The sequence below is a fragment of the Falco punctatus genome (genome assembly GCF_963210335.1).
Source record: "Falco punctatus genome assembly, chromosome: 14".
Lineage (NCBI taxonomy): Eukaryota > Metazoa > Chordata > Aves > Falconiformes > Falconidae > Falco > Falco punctatus.
This window is the reverse complement of record NC_137594.1, coordinates 1,831,200-1,847,596: the sequence shown is the minus strand read 5'-3', so window position 1 is coordinate 1,847,596 and position 16,397 is coordinate 1,831,200. Positions and strand designations below refer to the sequence as shown.

The following is a 16,397-nucleotide window of genomic DNA, read 5'->3' as shown; positions in this document are numbered from 1 at the left end:
GTGCCAGCTGGGAACGTTGGCTGTGACCTTGGCCCAGTCCTGCCAGGAGAGGCAAGTGCGCAGGCGGGGGCCCAGCCAGCAGTGCCAGCACGGAAGGGCACCCGGGGGGACCCACGCAGGTGCCCAGCCCACCCAGAGGCAGTGGTGGTGGGTTCCAGGCACCCCTCAACAGCCCCATGCACCGCAGGGTGCTGAGGATCCATTGGGCCCTTGGAGACACCACACCCAGTGGGCTGCAGCCCCCGGGCAATGCCCAGGGCCGGGTGCCCCCCCCCAGGGCGCCGGGAAGGGGGGCAATGCTGCGGCTGGTGCCCGACGGGACCCCCGGCAGGATGAGCGCCCCGATCCCCCCGGCAGCGGGCCGGGAGGCGCCGGAAGAGCCGCCGGTGCCGCTGGGTGCTGGGTGTCCGGGGGGGGGGGCGTCCCGGGGGGTCCCCAGGGGTCGGGCTGCGGCACCGGGGGCGGGGGGCGTGGCGGGGGTCCCGGAGGCTCGGGGCGGGGGGGCCGCAGGCCGGGGCGGTACCTGCGCGGCCGCCTCACCTGGAACCAGCGCGCCGCGGCGGCGGCGGCGGCGGGCGGGGCGGGGCGGGGCGGGGCGGGCGGTGACCAGCGGCGGCAGCGGACGGGCCATGCGGGGGCCGCGCTCCGGGCTCTGCCCGCTCTTCATCCTCATCATCCTCCTCCTTCTCCTCCCGCTCCTCCCGGCGGCCGCCGCCCCCCCGGCCCGGACGTGTGTCCCCCGGGGGCTGCGCCGCGGGCCGCTCCCGGCACCAGGTAACCGGCGCCGTCGGGGCGCGGCTCCGCCCGGCCCCCCGGGATGCGCAGTTGGGCCCGCACCGGGATCGGGGCGCCGGTGGGACGGGCGGGGTTGGGGGCGGCGGGACCCCCCCCTCGCTGCAGCGCTCGGTCCCGCCTTGCTCCTCCCGGGCTTGTGGGGCCGGCTGTGCCCCCCCCTTCCCGCCCCGGGCCGTGGGGTCGGTGCTTTTCGGGGGGGGGGCGGCGTTCCCAGAGGGTGGGGGCGGTTGGGGTTCCCGGGGAGCTGGGCCGTGGGCCTGGCGGGGCTCCTGTGCTCTGTGGGGCTGTGCTCCCCCGGGCGGCCGGGGCTCGTTACAGGGCTGTGCCCCCCTGGGCGATGGGCTGCCGGTGCCCCCCGGCAGCGGGAGGTTGGGGCGGGGGGCTGGCCGCTACCGGCGCCCCTGGCCCAGCCATGGGGCACCCACCGGGGCAGAGTCGGGTCCCCGCAGGGTGGGTGCCTCGGGGCTGGGCTGGGACTTGCTGCCGCCGGTGCCGGCGGGTGCCCCGGGGCAGCGGGGCTGGGCTCGCCTTATGGCGCGGAGCAGGGAAAGCACCTCTCGGGGAGCGCTCCGCCGGGCCCGCCGCTGGGGACCCCCTCGGTGGGCAGCATGGGGCCCGGGGCACCGGCGGGCTGGGCACGGGGGGGGGGCTCCTGACCCCGGGCGGCCCCTCGGCAGGGAGCAGCAATCCGTGCCGCGGCTGGGGAGTGGGGTTGGGGGATGCCCGGGGCTCCTGCTGCTGCGGTGTGGGGCAGCCGTGGGGCACAGCCCTCCTTACCCCGCTCCCCGGCTCCCACAGCCCCGCTGCCCGTCCTCCCGGCCGCTCAGCCTCCGGAGCTGGCTGAGCCCCGATAATCCCCTAATCCTGCCTCTGGGCCGTGTCCAGCCCCGGCGATGCAGCGTGGTCCTGGGCGGGGGGGCTGTGCTGAGCCCCATGCCCTGGCCATGGGCGGCTGGGAGCCCCGAGGGGGGTGACACACCGGGTGGGAGGCCGGGGCAGGGCTCTGCCTGTTCAGGAATTTCCCCGTCATCTACAAAACAAAGCCGAAACTTCCAGCCTGCTCCTGCGCCGCTCCCGGCAGCCCCCGCCCGACCTGCTGGAGCCTGGGGGGCCGGGGGTGCTGGGACTGCTGGGGGGGGGCGGCGGGACGGACACACGATGACGGGCTGCGGGACGGGTCCCCCCACAGCCCCTGACCCCCTCCCTCTTGCAGCTAGCCCCGGTGGGACCGAGGAGCCCGACGTTGACGTTGGGGTGCAGAAGGATGGGGGCCCCGCACCACCTGGGGTGGCCAGGGTGCTCGCTGTACCCCCCCGGGGTGCTGCTGGCCGGCCAGACCCTGCCCCACTTCTTGCGCGGAGCAGGCGCTCCCCCCAGGTAACGCTGCCTGTCTGCCCCCCAAACCCTCCCGAACTCACTGGCTGGCTGCACGGTCACCTGCCCCCCCACCCCCAGGAACACCATGGGGCTCGTGCCGCTCCCAGGAGGCAGAAGCGGGACTGGGTGATCCCCCCCATCAAGGTTCCTGAAAACGAGAGGGGCCCCTTCCCCAAAAAGCTAGTTCAGGTATGGGGGGCTCGGTCTGGACAGGGGGGTGGGGGCCCAGGCACCGATGCAGGTGCTGGGGAGGGGTCTGTCCCCCCTGTGTTGGGGCAGGGTGTGATGCTGCTGGGGGGGTGGGTTGCTGACTGCCCCCTCCCCGCGTCTGCTCCCAGATCAAATCCAACCGGGACAGGGACACCAAGATCTTCTACAGCATCACGGGGCAAGGGGCAGACGCCCCCCCTGAGGGCATCTTCACCATAGAGAAGGAGTCAGGCTGGATGAAGGTGACGCAGCCGCTGGACCGGGAGCGCATCGATAAGTATCACGTAGGTCCCTGCCAGGGGACGCCGGTGCGGCGCTGTGCCAGCATGCTGCACTGCTACGCCTGCTCACCCCTCTACCCCACAGCTCTTCTCCCATGCCGTGTCTGAGAATGGCAAACCGGTGGAGGAGCCGATGGAGATCATAGTCACGGTGACAGACCAAAATGACAACAAGCCCCAGTTCACACAGGAGATCTTCAGGGGCTCCGTGCCAGAGGGCGCTTTGCCGGGTAGGAGCCTGTGCCACGGTGAAGCTCTGCCTCCCACTGGCCACGTCCCTTGGGGAGAGCCCTGGGACCGTCCCCATGGGGGATATGGGTGCTCTGTCATCCCCCCCTGCACCCCACTCACCAGGACATCCCCATCCCCAGGCACCTCTGTGATGCAGGTGACCGCCACGGATGCAGATGACGCAGTGGAGACCTACAACGGTGTCATCGCCTACTCCATCCTCAGCCAGGAGCCACGGGAGCCACATCCCCACATGTTCACCGTCAACAGGGCCACCGGCGCCCTCAGCGTCATCGCCAGTGGCCTTGACCGGGAGGTGGGCTCTGTGGCACTGCAGGGTGGGCGGCCCCAGCCCCGAGCAGGGGGCTGACATAGTGTCTCTGTCCACCGCAGCGTGTGCGGGAGTACACGCTGACAGTGCAGGCGGCTGACCTGGATGGCGACGGGCTGACCACGACAGCACTGGCAGTGATCGAGATCGCAGACATCAATGACAACGCCCCTGAATTTGACCCTAAAACGGTAACGTGGGGTCCCCCCGGCAGGACCCTCTCCCCATGGGCTGGTGCCCGGCGGGCTGTGGTGCTGATGGTGCCTCCAAACCACAGTACGAGGCGGCCGTGCCGGAGAACGAGGCTGGGCGGGAGGTGGCCCGGCTGGCTGCCACTGACCTGGATGAGCCGAACACGCCGGCGTGGCGAGCCATCTACTCCATCCTGCGCGGCAATGAGGGAGGTGTCTTCACCATCACCACGGACCCCACCAGCAATGAGGGTGTCCTCCGCACCATCAAGGTGTGTGTGTGTCCGTGCGTGTCCACTGTGTCCCACCTTGCAGCCCATGACGCAGTGCTGCCTGTCTCCTTCCCTCTCCTAGGGTCTGAACTATGAGGCCAAGAAGCAGTTTGTGCTCCACGTGGTTGTGGCCAACGAGGCCCCCTTTGCCGTGAAGCTGCCTACAGCCACCGCCACGGTGACTGTCAACGTGGAGGATGTCAACGAGGCACCTGTCTTCGATCCGCTGGTGCAGCTTGCCCAGGTGCCCGAGGACATGCCGCCAGGGCAGACCCTTGCCTCCTGCATGGCCCAGGACCCTGACAAAGGCCAGGGGCAAAGGATCAAGTGAGTAGGGCTGGGGTTGAGGTCTAGGGAGTCCCCGCTACCCCTTGCCATGGCACCAGCTCCCCTCTGCCCCCCAGGTACCTGGTGGGGCATGACCCGGCGGGCTGGCTGACCGTGCACCCTGAGAACGGCCTCGTGATGGCACGGGACCACCTGGACCGCGAGTCCCCCTTCACCAAGAACAGCACCTACACCGCCATACTGCTGGCCGTGGACGATGGTGAGGGCCATGAAAGGGGCCATTGTTCCCCCTTTCCCGCGTGAGGGACGTGTGCTGCCATCACTGGGAACCACATCCTGGCTCCAGCACAGAGCAGTGCCAGGGGCTGCCTGTCATGTCCTCCCCTGCTCCGGGCATCCCTGTCCCCAGGAGGGGCCTGGTTTTGGAGGATCCCCCCTCCAGGGTCGCTCCTCCCTGCAGGCTTGCCGCCCGCCACAGGCACCGGCACCCTGCTCCTCACCCTGCTGGACGTCAATGACCACGGCCCCGAGGCCGAGCCCCGGGACATCACCGTCTGCAACCGCAGCCCCCAGCCCCAGGTCCTCACCATCACCGACCGGGACCTGCCCCCCAACACCAGCCCCTTTCGTGCAGAGCTCACCCATGGCTCTGGGGACAGCTGGGCCGCGGAGGTCGGTGGTGGCGAAGGTAATGTCGGGGGAGGGGAGCGGATGTTCAGCGTGAGACAGGCTGTGCTGTGGTGGTGTTACCAGTGTGTCCTCCGCTATGAGCCGCCCATCTCATGCAGGTGACACAGTCACCCTGCGGCTAGTGGCACCGCTGGAGCCAGATCTCTACAGTGTCTACCTGCGGCTCCTGGACCGGCCGGGCAAAGCCCAGCTCACAGTCATCACCGCGCGGGTCTGTGACTGTGAGGGGCCAACACAGAGCTGTCCCCAGAGATCCCAGCCTGCCACTGGCCTGCCCTTCGTCCTCGCTGCCCTGGGCGCTCTCCTGGCCTTGCTGCGTGAGTGGGGGGTCCGGGGGGTCCTGGTGCTGCGGGGCTGCACCCTGCTGTGGGGCAGAGCCCAGGGGGTACGACCCTGCTGACGCCACTGCTCCTCCCCCCAGTCATGCTGCTGCTGCTGCTGCTCTTCATGAGGAGGAGGAAGGTGACGAAGGAGCCGCTGCTGCTGCCCGAGGACGACACACGGGACAATGTCTTTTACTATGGAGAGGAGGGTGGCGGGGAGGAGGACCAGGTGGGTGCACTGTGGGGGCTGGTGCCGGTACGGGCAGCCTGACCCTGCCCCCCCTCCCCAATGTTTGTGTGTCCATGTCCCCCCCAGGACTACGACCTGCGACAGCTGCACCGGGGCCTGGACGCCCGCCCCGAGGTGCTGCTCCGCAATGACGTGGCCCCCACCCTCCTGCCGGCCCCCCAGTACCGGCCCCGACCCGCCAACCCCGACGACATCGGCACCTTCATCGAGGAGGTGAGCCCCAGCCTGCGTGGGGACCGGGGTGGTGGTTTGGTGCTGTCCCCCACACCCGTGCAGTGTCCCCAGCCTGGGGGGGGGGGACAGGCACTGACCCCTCTGCCCCCCACCCAGAACCTGAAGGCGGCAGACACGGACCCCACGGCCCCCCCCTACGACTCCCTGCTGGTGTTTGACTACGAGGGCAGCGGCTCAGAGGCCACCTCGCTCAGCTCCCTCAACTCCTCTGCCTCCGACCGCGACCAGGACTACGACTACCTCAACGACTGGGGCAGCCGCTTCAGGAAGCTGGCAGACCTCTACGGCGGCGGGGAGGACAACGACTAGGACCCCTCTTCCCCCTGCCCCATGCCTTACCGCTGCCTGTGCCTTGGGGCTGCCCCGTCCTGCTGTGCCCCCTCCCCAGCGGCAGCCCCCTCGCCTTCCTCTCTGTTTTTCTTCTTCTTTTTTTTTTTTTTATTTTTATTTTTTAAATGTATGAAATAAAGGTAGTGTGATGCTACGGACGAGGTGAGCAGGTGCTGGTGTAAGTTTTAATAAAGGATGTGGTGGCTTTTTTTAGATGCTCCAGCTTCTGCATGGCTTTGTGCCCTAGCCGAGGGGGAGCCAGGAGCTGCTGCCCGCCCTGGGCGTTGGTGCTGACCCCAGCCCCACTGTGCCCCCCCAGCCCCTTGCCCGCAGTAGTCCTTCCCCACATGTGTGGTGCCTGTGGGCACGATGGTAGCACCACCTGTCCCGGGGACAGTGCCCGTGGCCCCCCAACAGCGGGGCCCCCCCAGCGTGTCCCTGTCCCTGCAGGGTGCGGTGCCAGTGCGGGTGAGCATCGGCAGGGCACTGAGCCCCCCACCCTTTGCACTGTGGGAGCAGCACCCGTGGCACCGGGCATTTGTGGGGACAACCCACCCTTGACTTTGCAGTTCCCCCCCGTGCTGGAGCCCTGACCCCTGCAGCTTTCCCCCCCGAGGTGACCATCGCCCCTTGCGGGGCAGCCCCCGGCCATGGAGGACCCCGGCCACGCAGCTACCAGCCATAAATCCCTCCACCGGGGGGGCCGCGGGCTCTACTGCTGTACGTGGGCAGGGGGCAGCCCCCTGCCCGCCCCCGGCCGGGGGCTCAGCCCGGGACATCCCCAGCACCGGGCGCTTCCCACCAGCCCCGGGCTCAGTCCCGTGGGGCGGCCGGTGGCAGCGGGGGTCCCTGCCGGTTTCTCCGTGCCGTGGGGACACCCCGGCCGTCCCGTGTGTGGGGACAAGGAGGGGTCCTGGCGGGGCCGGGGCCTGCAGCACCCGGGGGGGCGTTTGCCCCCCCCGGGGCCGTGGGGTGGGTGCGTCCCGGGTCGCTCCTGGCTCCGGGCACTCACCGGCACCGACGGGGCTCCCGGGGCACGGGGTTACCGGAGGTACCGGGGTCCGGGGGCGGGCGGGGCGGTGCCGCCTCCCGTCGGGGCGGAGCGCGACGGGGCGGTTCCCGGGGTGGGGGCCGGCACCTGCAGGCGGGACCGGGCCCGGGCCCAGGACCGAGATCGGGATCGGGATCCACCTGCGGCTCGGCGGGGGCAGCGCCCCGATCACTCCGGCACCGACAGCAGCACCGGCAGCGGCACCGAGCCATGGGGCGGTGGGGGGGCTGCGTGGCCCCGCTCTGCCTCCTCCTGCTCCTGCTCCAGGTGAGGGACGGGACAGCGGGACCCGGGACGGCGGGACCCGGGACGGCGGGACCCTGCCCGGGACTGACCCCTCTCTCCGGGCAGGCCGACCACCGGCTGTGTGAGCAGTTCGTGCCGTGCCAGCCCGGCTTCACCGCGGAGACCTTCAACCTCACGGTGCCCCGGGACAGCGTGGTGGCGGGGCAGGTGCTGGGGCGAGGTAAGGCGGGGAGCGTGGGGACGGACAGGCGCGTGGCACTGGGGTGGTCCTGGGGATGGGCTGGGTGCACGGCGCTGGATTTGGCAACGGTGGACGAAGCCGTGGTTCCGTGCCTGCGTGGTGCCGGGGTGGCGATGGGGACGCTCTCCACCTGACACTGTGGGTGGCTGTGGAGACAGGGCCATGGGGCTGGCCCCACAGCAGTGGGGACAGGCTGGGTGCACACTGCCACAGGTGGCACTTGCGGACACAGCCGCGGCAAGGGGCTGGGGCAGCGTGGGTGCCCGTGCTCCCATGGCGGCGGGACGGTGGTGCGGCGCGGGGGCAGCGGGTGCCTCTCCCTGGGTGCGCCGGTGCGGGCGGTGCTGACTCAGGCGGCACAGGCCTGTTGGGGCCGGCGTGCTGGAGCATGGGGCCACACTGGCACCGTCCTGGTCCTGCCCCACACCTCGCCTGGCCGTGGGGACCCAGCACCCTGGGTTTGCAGGGTCAAACACCTGCCCTTCGCAGCCAGTGCAGGTTCCCCGGGCAGCCTTCGGCGTGGGGACGGTGGTGTCTCGCCATGCCAGCGTAAAAGCCCCGTCTCACTGCGGTGGGTGCCGGCAGTGAGCTCTGCCTGCGTGGCTGTGCCGGGCTGGGCCCCAGCCTGGGTTGCCAACCGCACACCGAGCCATGGCAGCCATGTGCTGGGGTGCTGCCGGCTCTGGGTGCACAGGGAGGCGCCAGGGAAGCGGGTGCTGGGGACCTGCTGCCGCTTTGGGGTGCCCTGTGCATCCCACCCCCCAACCCATGGGTGCTGGGAGGCCACACGGTGGCTGGATGCAGGCTCCCAGGGCAGCACTGGGGGTGTCGCCATGGTTGATGGTGGTGCTGGCACCATGGTCTGCCGGGGGCAGCTGGGGCGGGCGCATGGCTGGGAGTGCAGAGCACCACACTGGGGGCTCCTAAACCCCCCCGGTGGCAGAAGGGCTTCGCCTGGGCTGCGGGTATGCAGCTGGGAGCTGGACCCTGCCCCACACCTCAGGAATTGCCGGTTTGTTAGCTTTCTGGTTGATCATTAACAAAGCTGCAGTAGCCCTGGTCTCCATTGGAGCAGTGCCCAACATCAGGGTGATGGGCAGCCACAAGGCCTCAGCGTCTCCTCACCGCTTAGGGCTGGTCCCCAGAGCCGCAACCTGCTGGAAATTCCTCATCCCACCACCAGCACTTCCAGTTTTGGGTCCTGGGTGGAAACGGGGTGTGGGAGGAGGGAAGATGTCTGCTCATATGGGTCGTGTGCCAGCCTGGTGATGCCCGGCCATACCATGGTGATGCCCTGCCATGAAGGTGGACAAGTGTGGTGGGTGCTTGGCAATGCCATGCCACACAGCACGCCAAAGCCCGCAACCAGGCTGCAGTGAGGGTGGGCTGACGAGCTGGCCTGTAATTAGGCTGATGAGTTGAGCGCAGTGTTTTCCCTCCAGCAGGTCAGGACAGGCCCTGCACAGCGCTGGGGCTGGGGAGACGAACACCTGCGTGGGGGTTGCGGCGTCCCCGGGGCTGGGCCAGGACCCTGCAGCTCTGCTCAGCGGGTGGTGGTGGGGTCTTTGGGGTGGCAGTGGGGGTCTCTGGGGTGGCAGGGCCCTGCAGGCCATGGCAGGGGCTGGGACGCTTCCCTGTCAGCCCTGGGTGGGGGAACCTCAAGTCTGAAGTCACAGCGAAACTTGGGTGACGTCAGTGGGCGCGCTCACAGGATGCGGCGCTCGCAGCACCTTTGCCCTGGCTGCCCACAGGCTGACGTGACCCACCCCCCGTCGCCAGCTTGCACCCCGGAACTGCCGTGCTTGCACAACCCACGCAGACCAGGCACCACCGGGGTGGTGACAGCCGGCAGCAGAGGGTGGTAGCATTGCCACAGCTCTGCCCGTGAGTCAGTCTGTGCCCAGCCCTGGTGAGACACCATGGGACGCAGGGTGGCTTGGTGGGCTGCTCCGGTCCCCATCCCGGTGCAGGGTCTCATCCCTCTGCCCTGGTTGGTAGTCTGGTAACGCAGGGTCTGGCTGCCCCAGTGCCCCGTGGGTGGTGGCGAGGGTCTGGAAGGGGGGACCCCTCCAAGGGACCCCCATCCAGCTCTTCTGGCCTCCTGCCCCTCTGCAGGAGGGGAGGAGAGGGGCCCCCCGGCTGCCAGCCCCGGGGAGGGGAGGGTTACAGAAGGCTTTCCTTCAACTGAGGAGCTGGAACCACTGGAAAAACAGGTTGTGCACGGCCAGGTGGGAAGGGGGGGAGCGGGCGGGCGCTGAGTGCTCCTTGCACCTATTTGGCGTGGGGCTGAGCGCCGAGCACTCACTGCACCCAGTGAGGGGCTGGGGGCTGAGCACTGCCCACTCGCTGCTCCCATCCGGCACGGTGCCAGGTCCCAAGTGCCAAGTACTGTGCCTGTGCCCACAGGTGCTGGGGTGCCTCTCCCCACCGCCGGCCCCCGCTGCGGCAGCACCCGGCCTGCCCTGGCACGTTCCTGCCCAGCCAGCCCCACCGGCTCCCCTGGCCCACAGCCTTTGCCGGGGGTCCCACCGTGGGGCTGAGCTGGGCTGGCATCGTGCTGGCGGGTCCTCCCTGGCTGCCTGGGCTGGGTTGGGAGCACTGTGGTGGGCAGGGGGGGCAGCCCCCAGCCCAGGGCCTGGCAATCGCTCCCCACCTGCCTCCATCCTGCCGGCACCTCCGAATTCCTGGGCTGCAAGTGGGCTGACGTAAGGGCAGCGGGACCAGCAACGGCAGCACCAGCCCCAGCAGTGGCCTCGTGCCCGGCGTTCGGGCGTGCTCGCTGCCTCCCACCCCAGGCACGTTGCCTTCCTGTGGCACAGCCCCGGCACCCACTCTGCACGGTGTGGGTCACGCCAGGGCCGGTGGCGGCAGCGCTGGCAGGGACCCCAGCCCGGGTGCTGCTAGTTCAAACAAACCATCTCGCAGACAAAGGGTGTTTGTTCAGGAGATCCCGATCCCGGCAGCGAGGCACCCGCTCATGTGATGCCTGCTGACTGCCGCTGCGCTGCTCGCAGCCTCCCCCCGGGCTGGCCATGGCCCCCGTGTGCTGGTCCTGGCTCATACTGTGCCCCAGCAGAGTGCCAAGCTGGTGACACCAGGACACTGTTTGTCCTAGTCAGTGGTGGGTGCCTGCTGTCCCTGGGGCCTCCCTGCAGCAGAGGTGTCGGAGGTCCCAAAGGGTGCCTGGGCAGGTTGAGTGCCCCAGCTGTCACCCAGCACCATGGGTGCACTGGGGCCAGTACCTTTCAGCCCCACGGGTTCCCCTCCTGCAGTGGGTTGCAGCCTGGGCTGTCCCTGCTGCAGACATGTGGCCATGGTCCCCAGACGTGTGGGGGCTCAGGGACCCCACATGGGTCCTCAGGCACTGGGGCACCGTAACCCACCAGCCTGCAGTGCCCTGTGGATCATCCCTGGCAACACACATGGCCCCCCCTGGCCCGGCTGCCGGGGCACTGGGTGCCAGCGCAGGTGAGTGGGTGCTGCCATGCTGCCCTTGTTTTTATTTGAAAAGCAGCCAGAGCAGCAGTACCCACTGCCACAGGCGTGGCACAGTGACATGCCACATGTGGGGATGTGTTGTGCCACATGTGGGGATGTGCTGTGCCACAGGGATGCACCATGCATGGGGATGTGCTGCATGGCAGGGATGTGCCATGTGCAGAGATGGGCTGTGCACAGTGCCGTGTGCGGGGATGTGCTCCACACAGCGGGGACACGCTGTGCTGAGTGCCATTTGCCCCGTTGTCACAGGCTGCCAGGGATCCCACAGCACGGCAGGTTGTGCTGTGCCGTGTCCTGCACCAAAGCCACAGCAGGGATGCACTGTGTGTCATGCCATACACCCTGCTCGTGCCCAGGATGGGATCCTGGTAGGGCATGTGGCACTGTGCATGCTGTGTCCCCACTGCACCTGTGACCCCACGGTCCCCCCGAGCCTCCAAGCTGTGGCCATCATGCATGTGCCCATGCCCATGCACTGTCCTGCGCCCTCCTGCTCTGCTGCCTGCCTGTCCCATGGTGTCTGGCTTCCTGCCCTGCCCTCACCAGCTCCCCCCCGGGCAGCACCAGGAGCCCCCTGCCCACTCACTCTCCCTGTCCCCAGTGAGCTTTGTGAACTGTGGTGAGCAGCAGCGTGCCATGTACCTCTCGGATGACACACACTTCAGGGTGAGCAGGGATGGTGTCATTTCTGCAACCCGGCCCCTGCAGCTCCAGCGGCAGGAGATCAGCTTCTCTGTCTACGCATGGGACATCTTGGGCAAGAAGCATTCGACCAGGGTGACCCTGCGCAGGTGGTGGCATCATCGCCTCCACCAGCACCAGGTAAAGTGCAGCTCCTCTCCCTGGAGTCGCTGCACCCCCCCCCCCCAGGGCAGGTTGTGCAGAAGGTTTGGCGAGGTGCTGGCACTGAGCTGAGCTGCTCTCCCTGCAGGACGCAGCGCCTGACGTGCTGGTCTTCCCTAAGCACCGCCATGGCCTCCAGCGGCAGAAGAGGGACTGGGTCATCCCCCCCATCAACTGCCCCGAGAACGAGCGGGGACCCTTCCCCAAGAAGCTGGTGCAGGTACAGGGGATCGGGGCGCAGGGCAGGGGGGGTCCCCAGAGCACTGGGACCCCCCTAACCCCCCCTTCTGCCGTGCTGCCAGATCAAATCCAACAAGGACAAGGAGACCACAGTTTTCTACAGCATCACGGGGCAGGGGGCGGACACACCCCCCGTGGGCGTCTTCACCATTGAGCGGGAGACGGGGTGGCTGGAGGTGACGAAGCCGCTGGACCGGGAGGAGATCGATAAATACGTCGTGAGTGGGGGGCCGGGATGGGGAGGGGATGGTCCCTGGGGCCGCACATGGGCTGACGGTGCCCCTCGCAGCTCTTCTCCCACGCCGTGTCGGCCAACGGGCAGCCTGTGGAGGACCCCATGGAGATCATCATCACCGTCACAGACCAGAATGACAACCGGCCCATCTTCACCAAGCAAGTCTTTGTTGGCTATATTGAGGAGAACGCAAAGCCGGGTGCGTGGGGGACTGGCTTGCCGTGGGCCCTGTGGCTGGGCCCACGCAGGGCGCTGAGCCGGAGCTGTGCCAGGGTGTCCAGCTGGTTTCGTCTGATGAGTAAAATCCCCCCTGCTTGTCTCTGTGTCCAGGCACATCTGTGATGACCGTGAACGCCACAGATGCAGATGATGGGGTCAATGTGAACAACGGCATCATCAACTACTCCATCCTCAGCGAGGAGCCCAAGAGTGCGCAACGGATGTTCACCATTGACCCGGAGAAGGGCATCATCAGTGTCATTGGCACCGGGCTGGACCGAGAGGTGGGAACCCTCGCTGTGTCTCAGGGGACTGTGCACCAGCTCTGCAGTGGGACTTGCCGTGGGGAGCCAGGGATGCTGGAGCCCCAGGGTCTGGGCCAGTCTGGGGATTTGCCATCCCTGGGTCACTGCCCTGCTCTGGGGTGTCTGCAGCCCCAAGTCCATTTGGGATCTGCGCTAGGGACATTGCAGGGGCCCCCAGCTGTGCTGAGTCCCGGGGGCGGGTGGACTCCCAGTCGTTTGGGTGGGCAGTGGGGACGCTGGCAAGTGTCTGTGCTGGTGATGAATACCACGACTGGAGAAGGGTGGAAGAGCCGGCAGGTGATGTCCCCCCTAGAGAAGGGGGACATGCTGGACCCTACCCCTGCCCTAACCATGGTGATTTTGACTTGTAGACCACTCCCAACTACACACTGATCATCCAGGCTGCGGACCAGGAGGGCAGTGGCCTGACCAACACTGCCACCGCCATCGTGGAAGTCACCGACGCAAACGACAACCCTCCCATCTTCAACCCCACCTCGGTACCCGAGCCAGCTCCTGCGAGCCACTGCCCTCGCCGGGCCACCACGGCACGAGCCCCTGCACCCACCCCATGGTGGTGCCCAGGACCGTGCGGGTGACCATCCCTGTCCCCTCTCTTGCAGTATGAGGGGATGGTGAATGAAAATGAGGTGGGGGTGGTAGTGGCCCGGCTGCACGTGATGGACGGGGACATGCAGGGCTCCCCTGCCTGGCAAGCTGTCTACCGCATCAAGAGCGGAGACCAGGATGGTGACTTCAGCATCACCACCGACCCCAAAACCAACGATGGCATCCTGAAAACCGCCAAGGTGGGTCCTGCTGCTGCACAGCCGCCCTGGCACCAGCTGCCTCCCTGCCAGTGCTACCCAGCTCCTCTCTCCTGCCCCCCTCCAGGGCCTGGATTACGAGACCAGAAGCCGGTATAACCTCGTGGTGACAGTGGAGAATGCCGTCCCCTTCACCGTGCCCCTGCCGCTCTCCACAGCCAGTGTCCTGGTGTTGGTTGGAGATGTGAATGAAGCCCCTGTTTTCGTGCCCCCAGTTAAGAGGGTGGAGGTGATGGAGGATCTGCCACTGGGGCACCAGGTCACCTCCTACACTGCCCAGGACCCGGACAAGGATCAGAGGCAGAAAATCACGTGAGTGGGGGGGTGTTGGGGGTGGGGGGGGCATGCTGCGGTGCCCGAAGGGCTGCACTGTGCCACACGCTGCATCCCTCCTGCTGAACCCTCGCGTGTTCCAGGTACCGCATGGGCAGTGACCCCGCGGGGTGGCTGGCCATCGACCCTGAGAACGGCATCGTCACGGCAGCCCAGCCGCTGGACCGGGAGTCAATGCACGCCATCAACAGCACCTACAAGGCCATTGTCCTGGCGGTGGACAGTGGTGAGGAGCGCCCTGCCTTGCCCTTTGGGAAGGGGCTGTTGCTGCCTGCCCGTGTGCTGAGGCAGGGGCCAGGACTCCCTCCCGAGGTGCCTTGCTAACCCCTGGTCCTGCAGGGTCGCCGGATGCCACTGGCACAGGGACGCTGCTCCTTCTCCTCCAGGATGTGAACGACAATGGGCCCATGCCAGAGCCCCGGATCTTTGACATCTGCAACCGGCAGCCTGAGGAGCAGACGCTGAACATTGTCGACAAGGACCTGCCCCCCAACACCTACCCCTTCCAAGCAGCGCTGGAGCACGGCTCTGGTGCCAACTGGACTGTCAGGGTGATTGAACAAGGTAAGTGCCACCTAGTCTGGCCTGGCCACCCACCCTCAGCATGGGGTGGTGAGGAGACACCGAGCAAGGGCCAGATCCCAGGTCCCCTTGGCTTTCTGTGCTCCCCCAAGCGCAGCTGGTGCTGGCCCCCATGATGGGCATCAGGTTGGGGAACTGCCACATGCAAAGCTCTGCACTGGTGCCGAGGGTGTCCCCAAACCGAGGAGGGGGGACCTGTCTCTGAGCCCAGCTCCTCTCTCTGGTGCAAGACCTGCTGGTGCTGAAGCTGGTGAAGCAGCTGGAGCCGGGGGAGTACAGCATCTTCCTGAAGCTGACGGATGGCCAGGGCAAGGTGCAGGTGACGCCAGTCAAAGCCCAGGTGTGCGACTGTGAAGGTCCAGCCAAAAACTGTGAGCGGCGAGCGTACATTGCTAGTGGCGTGGGCATCCCCACCATCCTGGGCATCCTGGGTGGCATCCTGGTGCTGCTGAGTGAGTACCACAGGATGGGGATGGGACGGGGCTGGAGCCACCCTCACCCTGCTGCCCTGACGCCGGTGCACTCTGCTTGCAGTCCTGCTGCTGCTGCTGCTGCTCTTTGCCAGGCGCAGGAGGGTGGTGAAGGAGCCACTGCTCCCACCTGAGGATGACATGCGGGACAACGTCTACCACTACGACGAGGAGGGTGGTGGTGAGGAGGACCAGGTGAGACGACTGTGCCAGGCTGGACCCTGCCCGCCAGGTCTCTGTGGCACTCTCCTCCTTCACACTCCAGGTCCCAGTGTAGCAGTGCTCGTGCCCATCCTTAAGCGTTGTTTCCCCATGTTCCCCCACTCTGTCCCCATGCAGGACTATGACCTGAGCCAGCTGCACCGGGGCCTGGATGCCCGCCCCGAGGTGATCCGCAATGATGTGGCCCCTCCACTGATGACTGCCCCCCAGTACCGGCCCCGGCCTGCCAATCCTGACGAGATCGGGAATTTCATCGATGAGGTGAGCCCCAGCCCCACACAGTGCTCTGGGAGGGGACTGGGAGGGGTGGAACCCCCATCCATGCGGGCACCATCAGGACACCGCCAGCCGGCAGTGTCCCCAGCCTGGGGGGGGGGGACAGGCACTGACCCCTCTGCCCCCCACCCAGAACCTGAAGGCGGCAGACACGGACCCCACGGCCCCCCCCTACGACTCCCTGCTGGTGTTTGACTACGAGGGCAGCGGCTCAGAGGCCACCTCGCTCAGCTCCCTCAACTCCTCTGCCTCCGACCGCGACCAGGACTACGACTACCTCAACGACTGGGGCAGCCGCTTCAGGAAGCTGGCAGACCTCTACGGCGGCGGGGAGGACGACGACTAGGACCCCCCTGGCCCCGGCCCGGCTGGCAGCCACCCGTTGCAGGTGGCTCACCTCGTTTCACCCCAGCAGAGTCATGTTGCTCTTTGCCTGGGGGGCGGCCAACCCCCCTCCACATTCCCTCAACCTGGTGTCCACATCCCTCTTGTTCAGCATAGGGAAAGCTTGGGGTCACCAGGGCTAGGGGGGAGGTTAAGGAGCCTGTGTGTTTCCTGTCTCTCCTCAGCTCCAGGCAGGGCATGGAGCCATTTGGTCTGTTCCCCGTCCTGGAGCCGAGGTGCTCCTGGCTGTGTGGGCCAGGATCAGCTCCTCTTCCCTGGCAGGGACAGGCCCCCCGCCGCCTTCCTCCCTTTGCCGCAGGGGAAAAAAGGGTTTCTCTGGCACTCCGAAATACCTCGTGCTCCCAGCCCCGACACAACCACTGACCTGCTGCCATGCTCGGATCATGAACCTGGTGCCAGAGAAGTGGGGTGGTGGGCACCATGCCTCTGCCAAAGTGGGGCGAGGTGATCAATAAATGCAGACCAAAGATGTGCCATCACATGCTATACGTGAGGGAATTACATTTTATAATATACATACAGGCAGATTTCTATTTTTCTGTATCCCAGATTATGATATGATTTCCTCCTGTGTCATGCCAGGTGTAATTATTGTGCA

At 67.2% G+C, this 16,397-nt stretch overlaps 2 protein-coding genes across 3 annotated transcripts; both read left to right on the top strand.

Annotated features, from left to right (window-relative positions):
* Positions 1-176: 176 nt before the first annotated feature.
* Positions 177-6,551, top strand: LOC308053520 (B-cadherin-like; the record flags this gene model as incomplete). Its single annotated transcript, XM_080364839.1, has 15 exons — positions 177-774; positions 2,009-2,172; positions 2,251-2,361; positions 2,511-2,666; positions 2,749-2,893; positions 3,035-3,210; positions 3,288-3,416; positions 3,503-3,688; positions 3,771-4,015; positions 4,093-4,235; positions 4,437-4,664; positions 4,765-4,983; positions 5,088-5,218; positions 5,306-5,452; positions 5,570-6,551. The coding sequence occupies 15 exons, from the start codon at positions 177-179 to the stop codon at positions 5,780-5,782; spliced, it is 2,991 nt and encodes a 996-aa protein (XP_080220965.1). The 3' UTR covers positions 5,783-6,551.
* Positions 6,552-6,838: 287 nt separating this feature from the next.
* Positions 6,839-15,743, top strand: CDH1 (cadherin 1). Of its 2 annotated transcripts, XM_080364806.1 has the most exons (16): positions 6,839-7,121; positions 7,206-7,320; positions 11,444-11,664; positions 11,774-11,905; positions 11,988-12,143; positions 12,215-12,359; positions 12,491-12,663; positions 13,056-13,184; positions 13,308-13,493; positions 13,579-13,823; positions 13,928-14,070; positions 14,184-14,408; positions 14,657-14,878; positions 14,961-15,091; positions 15,236-15,379; positions 15,528-15,743. In XM_080364806.1, exons 1-16 carry the CDS (start codon positions 7,065-7,067, stop codon positions 15,738-15,740), a joined length of 2,637 nt encoding a protein of 878 aa, XP_080220932.1. In that variant the 5' UTR covers positions 6,839-7,064; the 3' UTR covers positions 15,741-15,743. The 2 variants fall into 2 exon arrangements, with proteins under 2 accessions (XP_080220932.1, XP_080220931.1); XM_080364805.1 differs by having other exon boundaries at positions 6,839-7,320.
* The last annotated feature ends 654 nt before the right edge of the window (positions 15,744-16,397 follow it).

Coding starts and splice junctions, on each gene's coding strand:
- CDH1 (XM_080364805.1), top strand. CDS start 7,065: ATGGGGCGGTGGGGGGGCTGCGTGGCCCCGCTCTGCCTCCTCCTGCTC. Junction 12,664..13,055: donor GCACCGGGCTGGACCGAGAG/GTGGGAACCCTC, acceptor TTTGACTTGTAG/ACCACTCCCAACTACACACT. Junction 13,824..13,927: donor GATCAGAGGCAGAAAATCAC/GTGAGTGGGGGG, acceptor CGCGTGTTCCAG/GTACCGCATGGGCAGTGACC.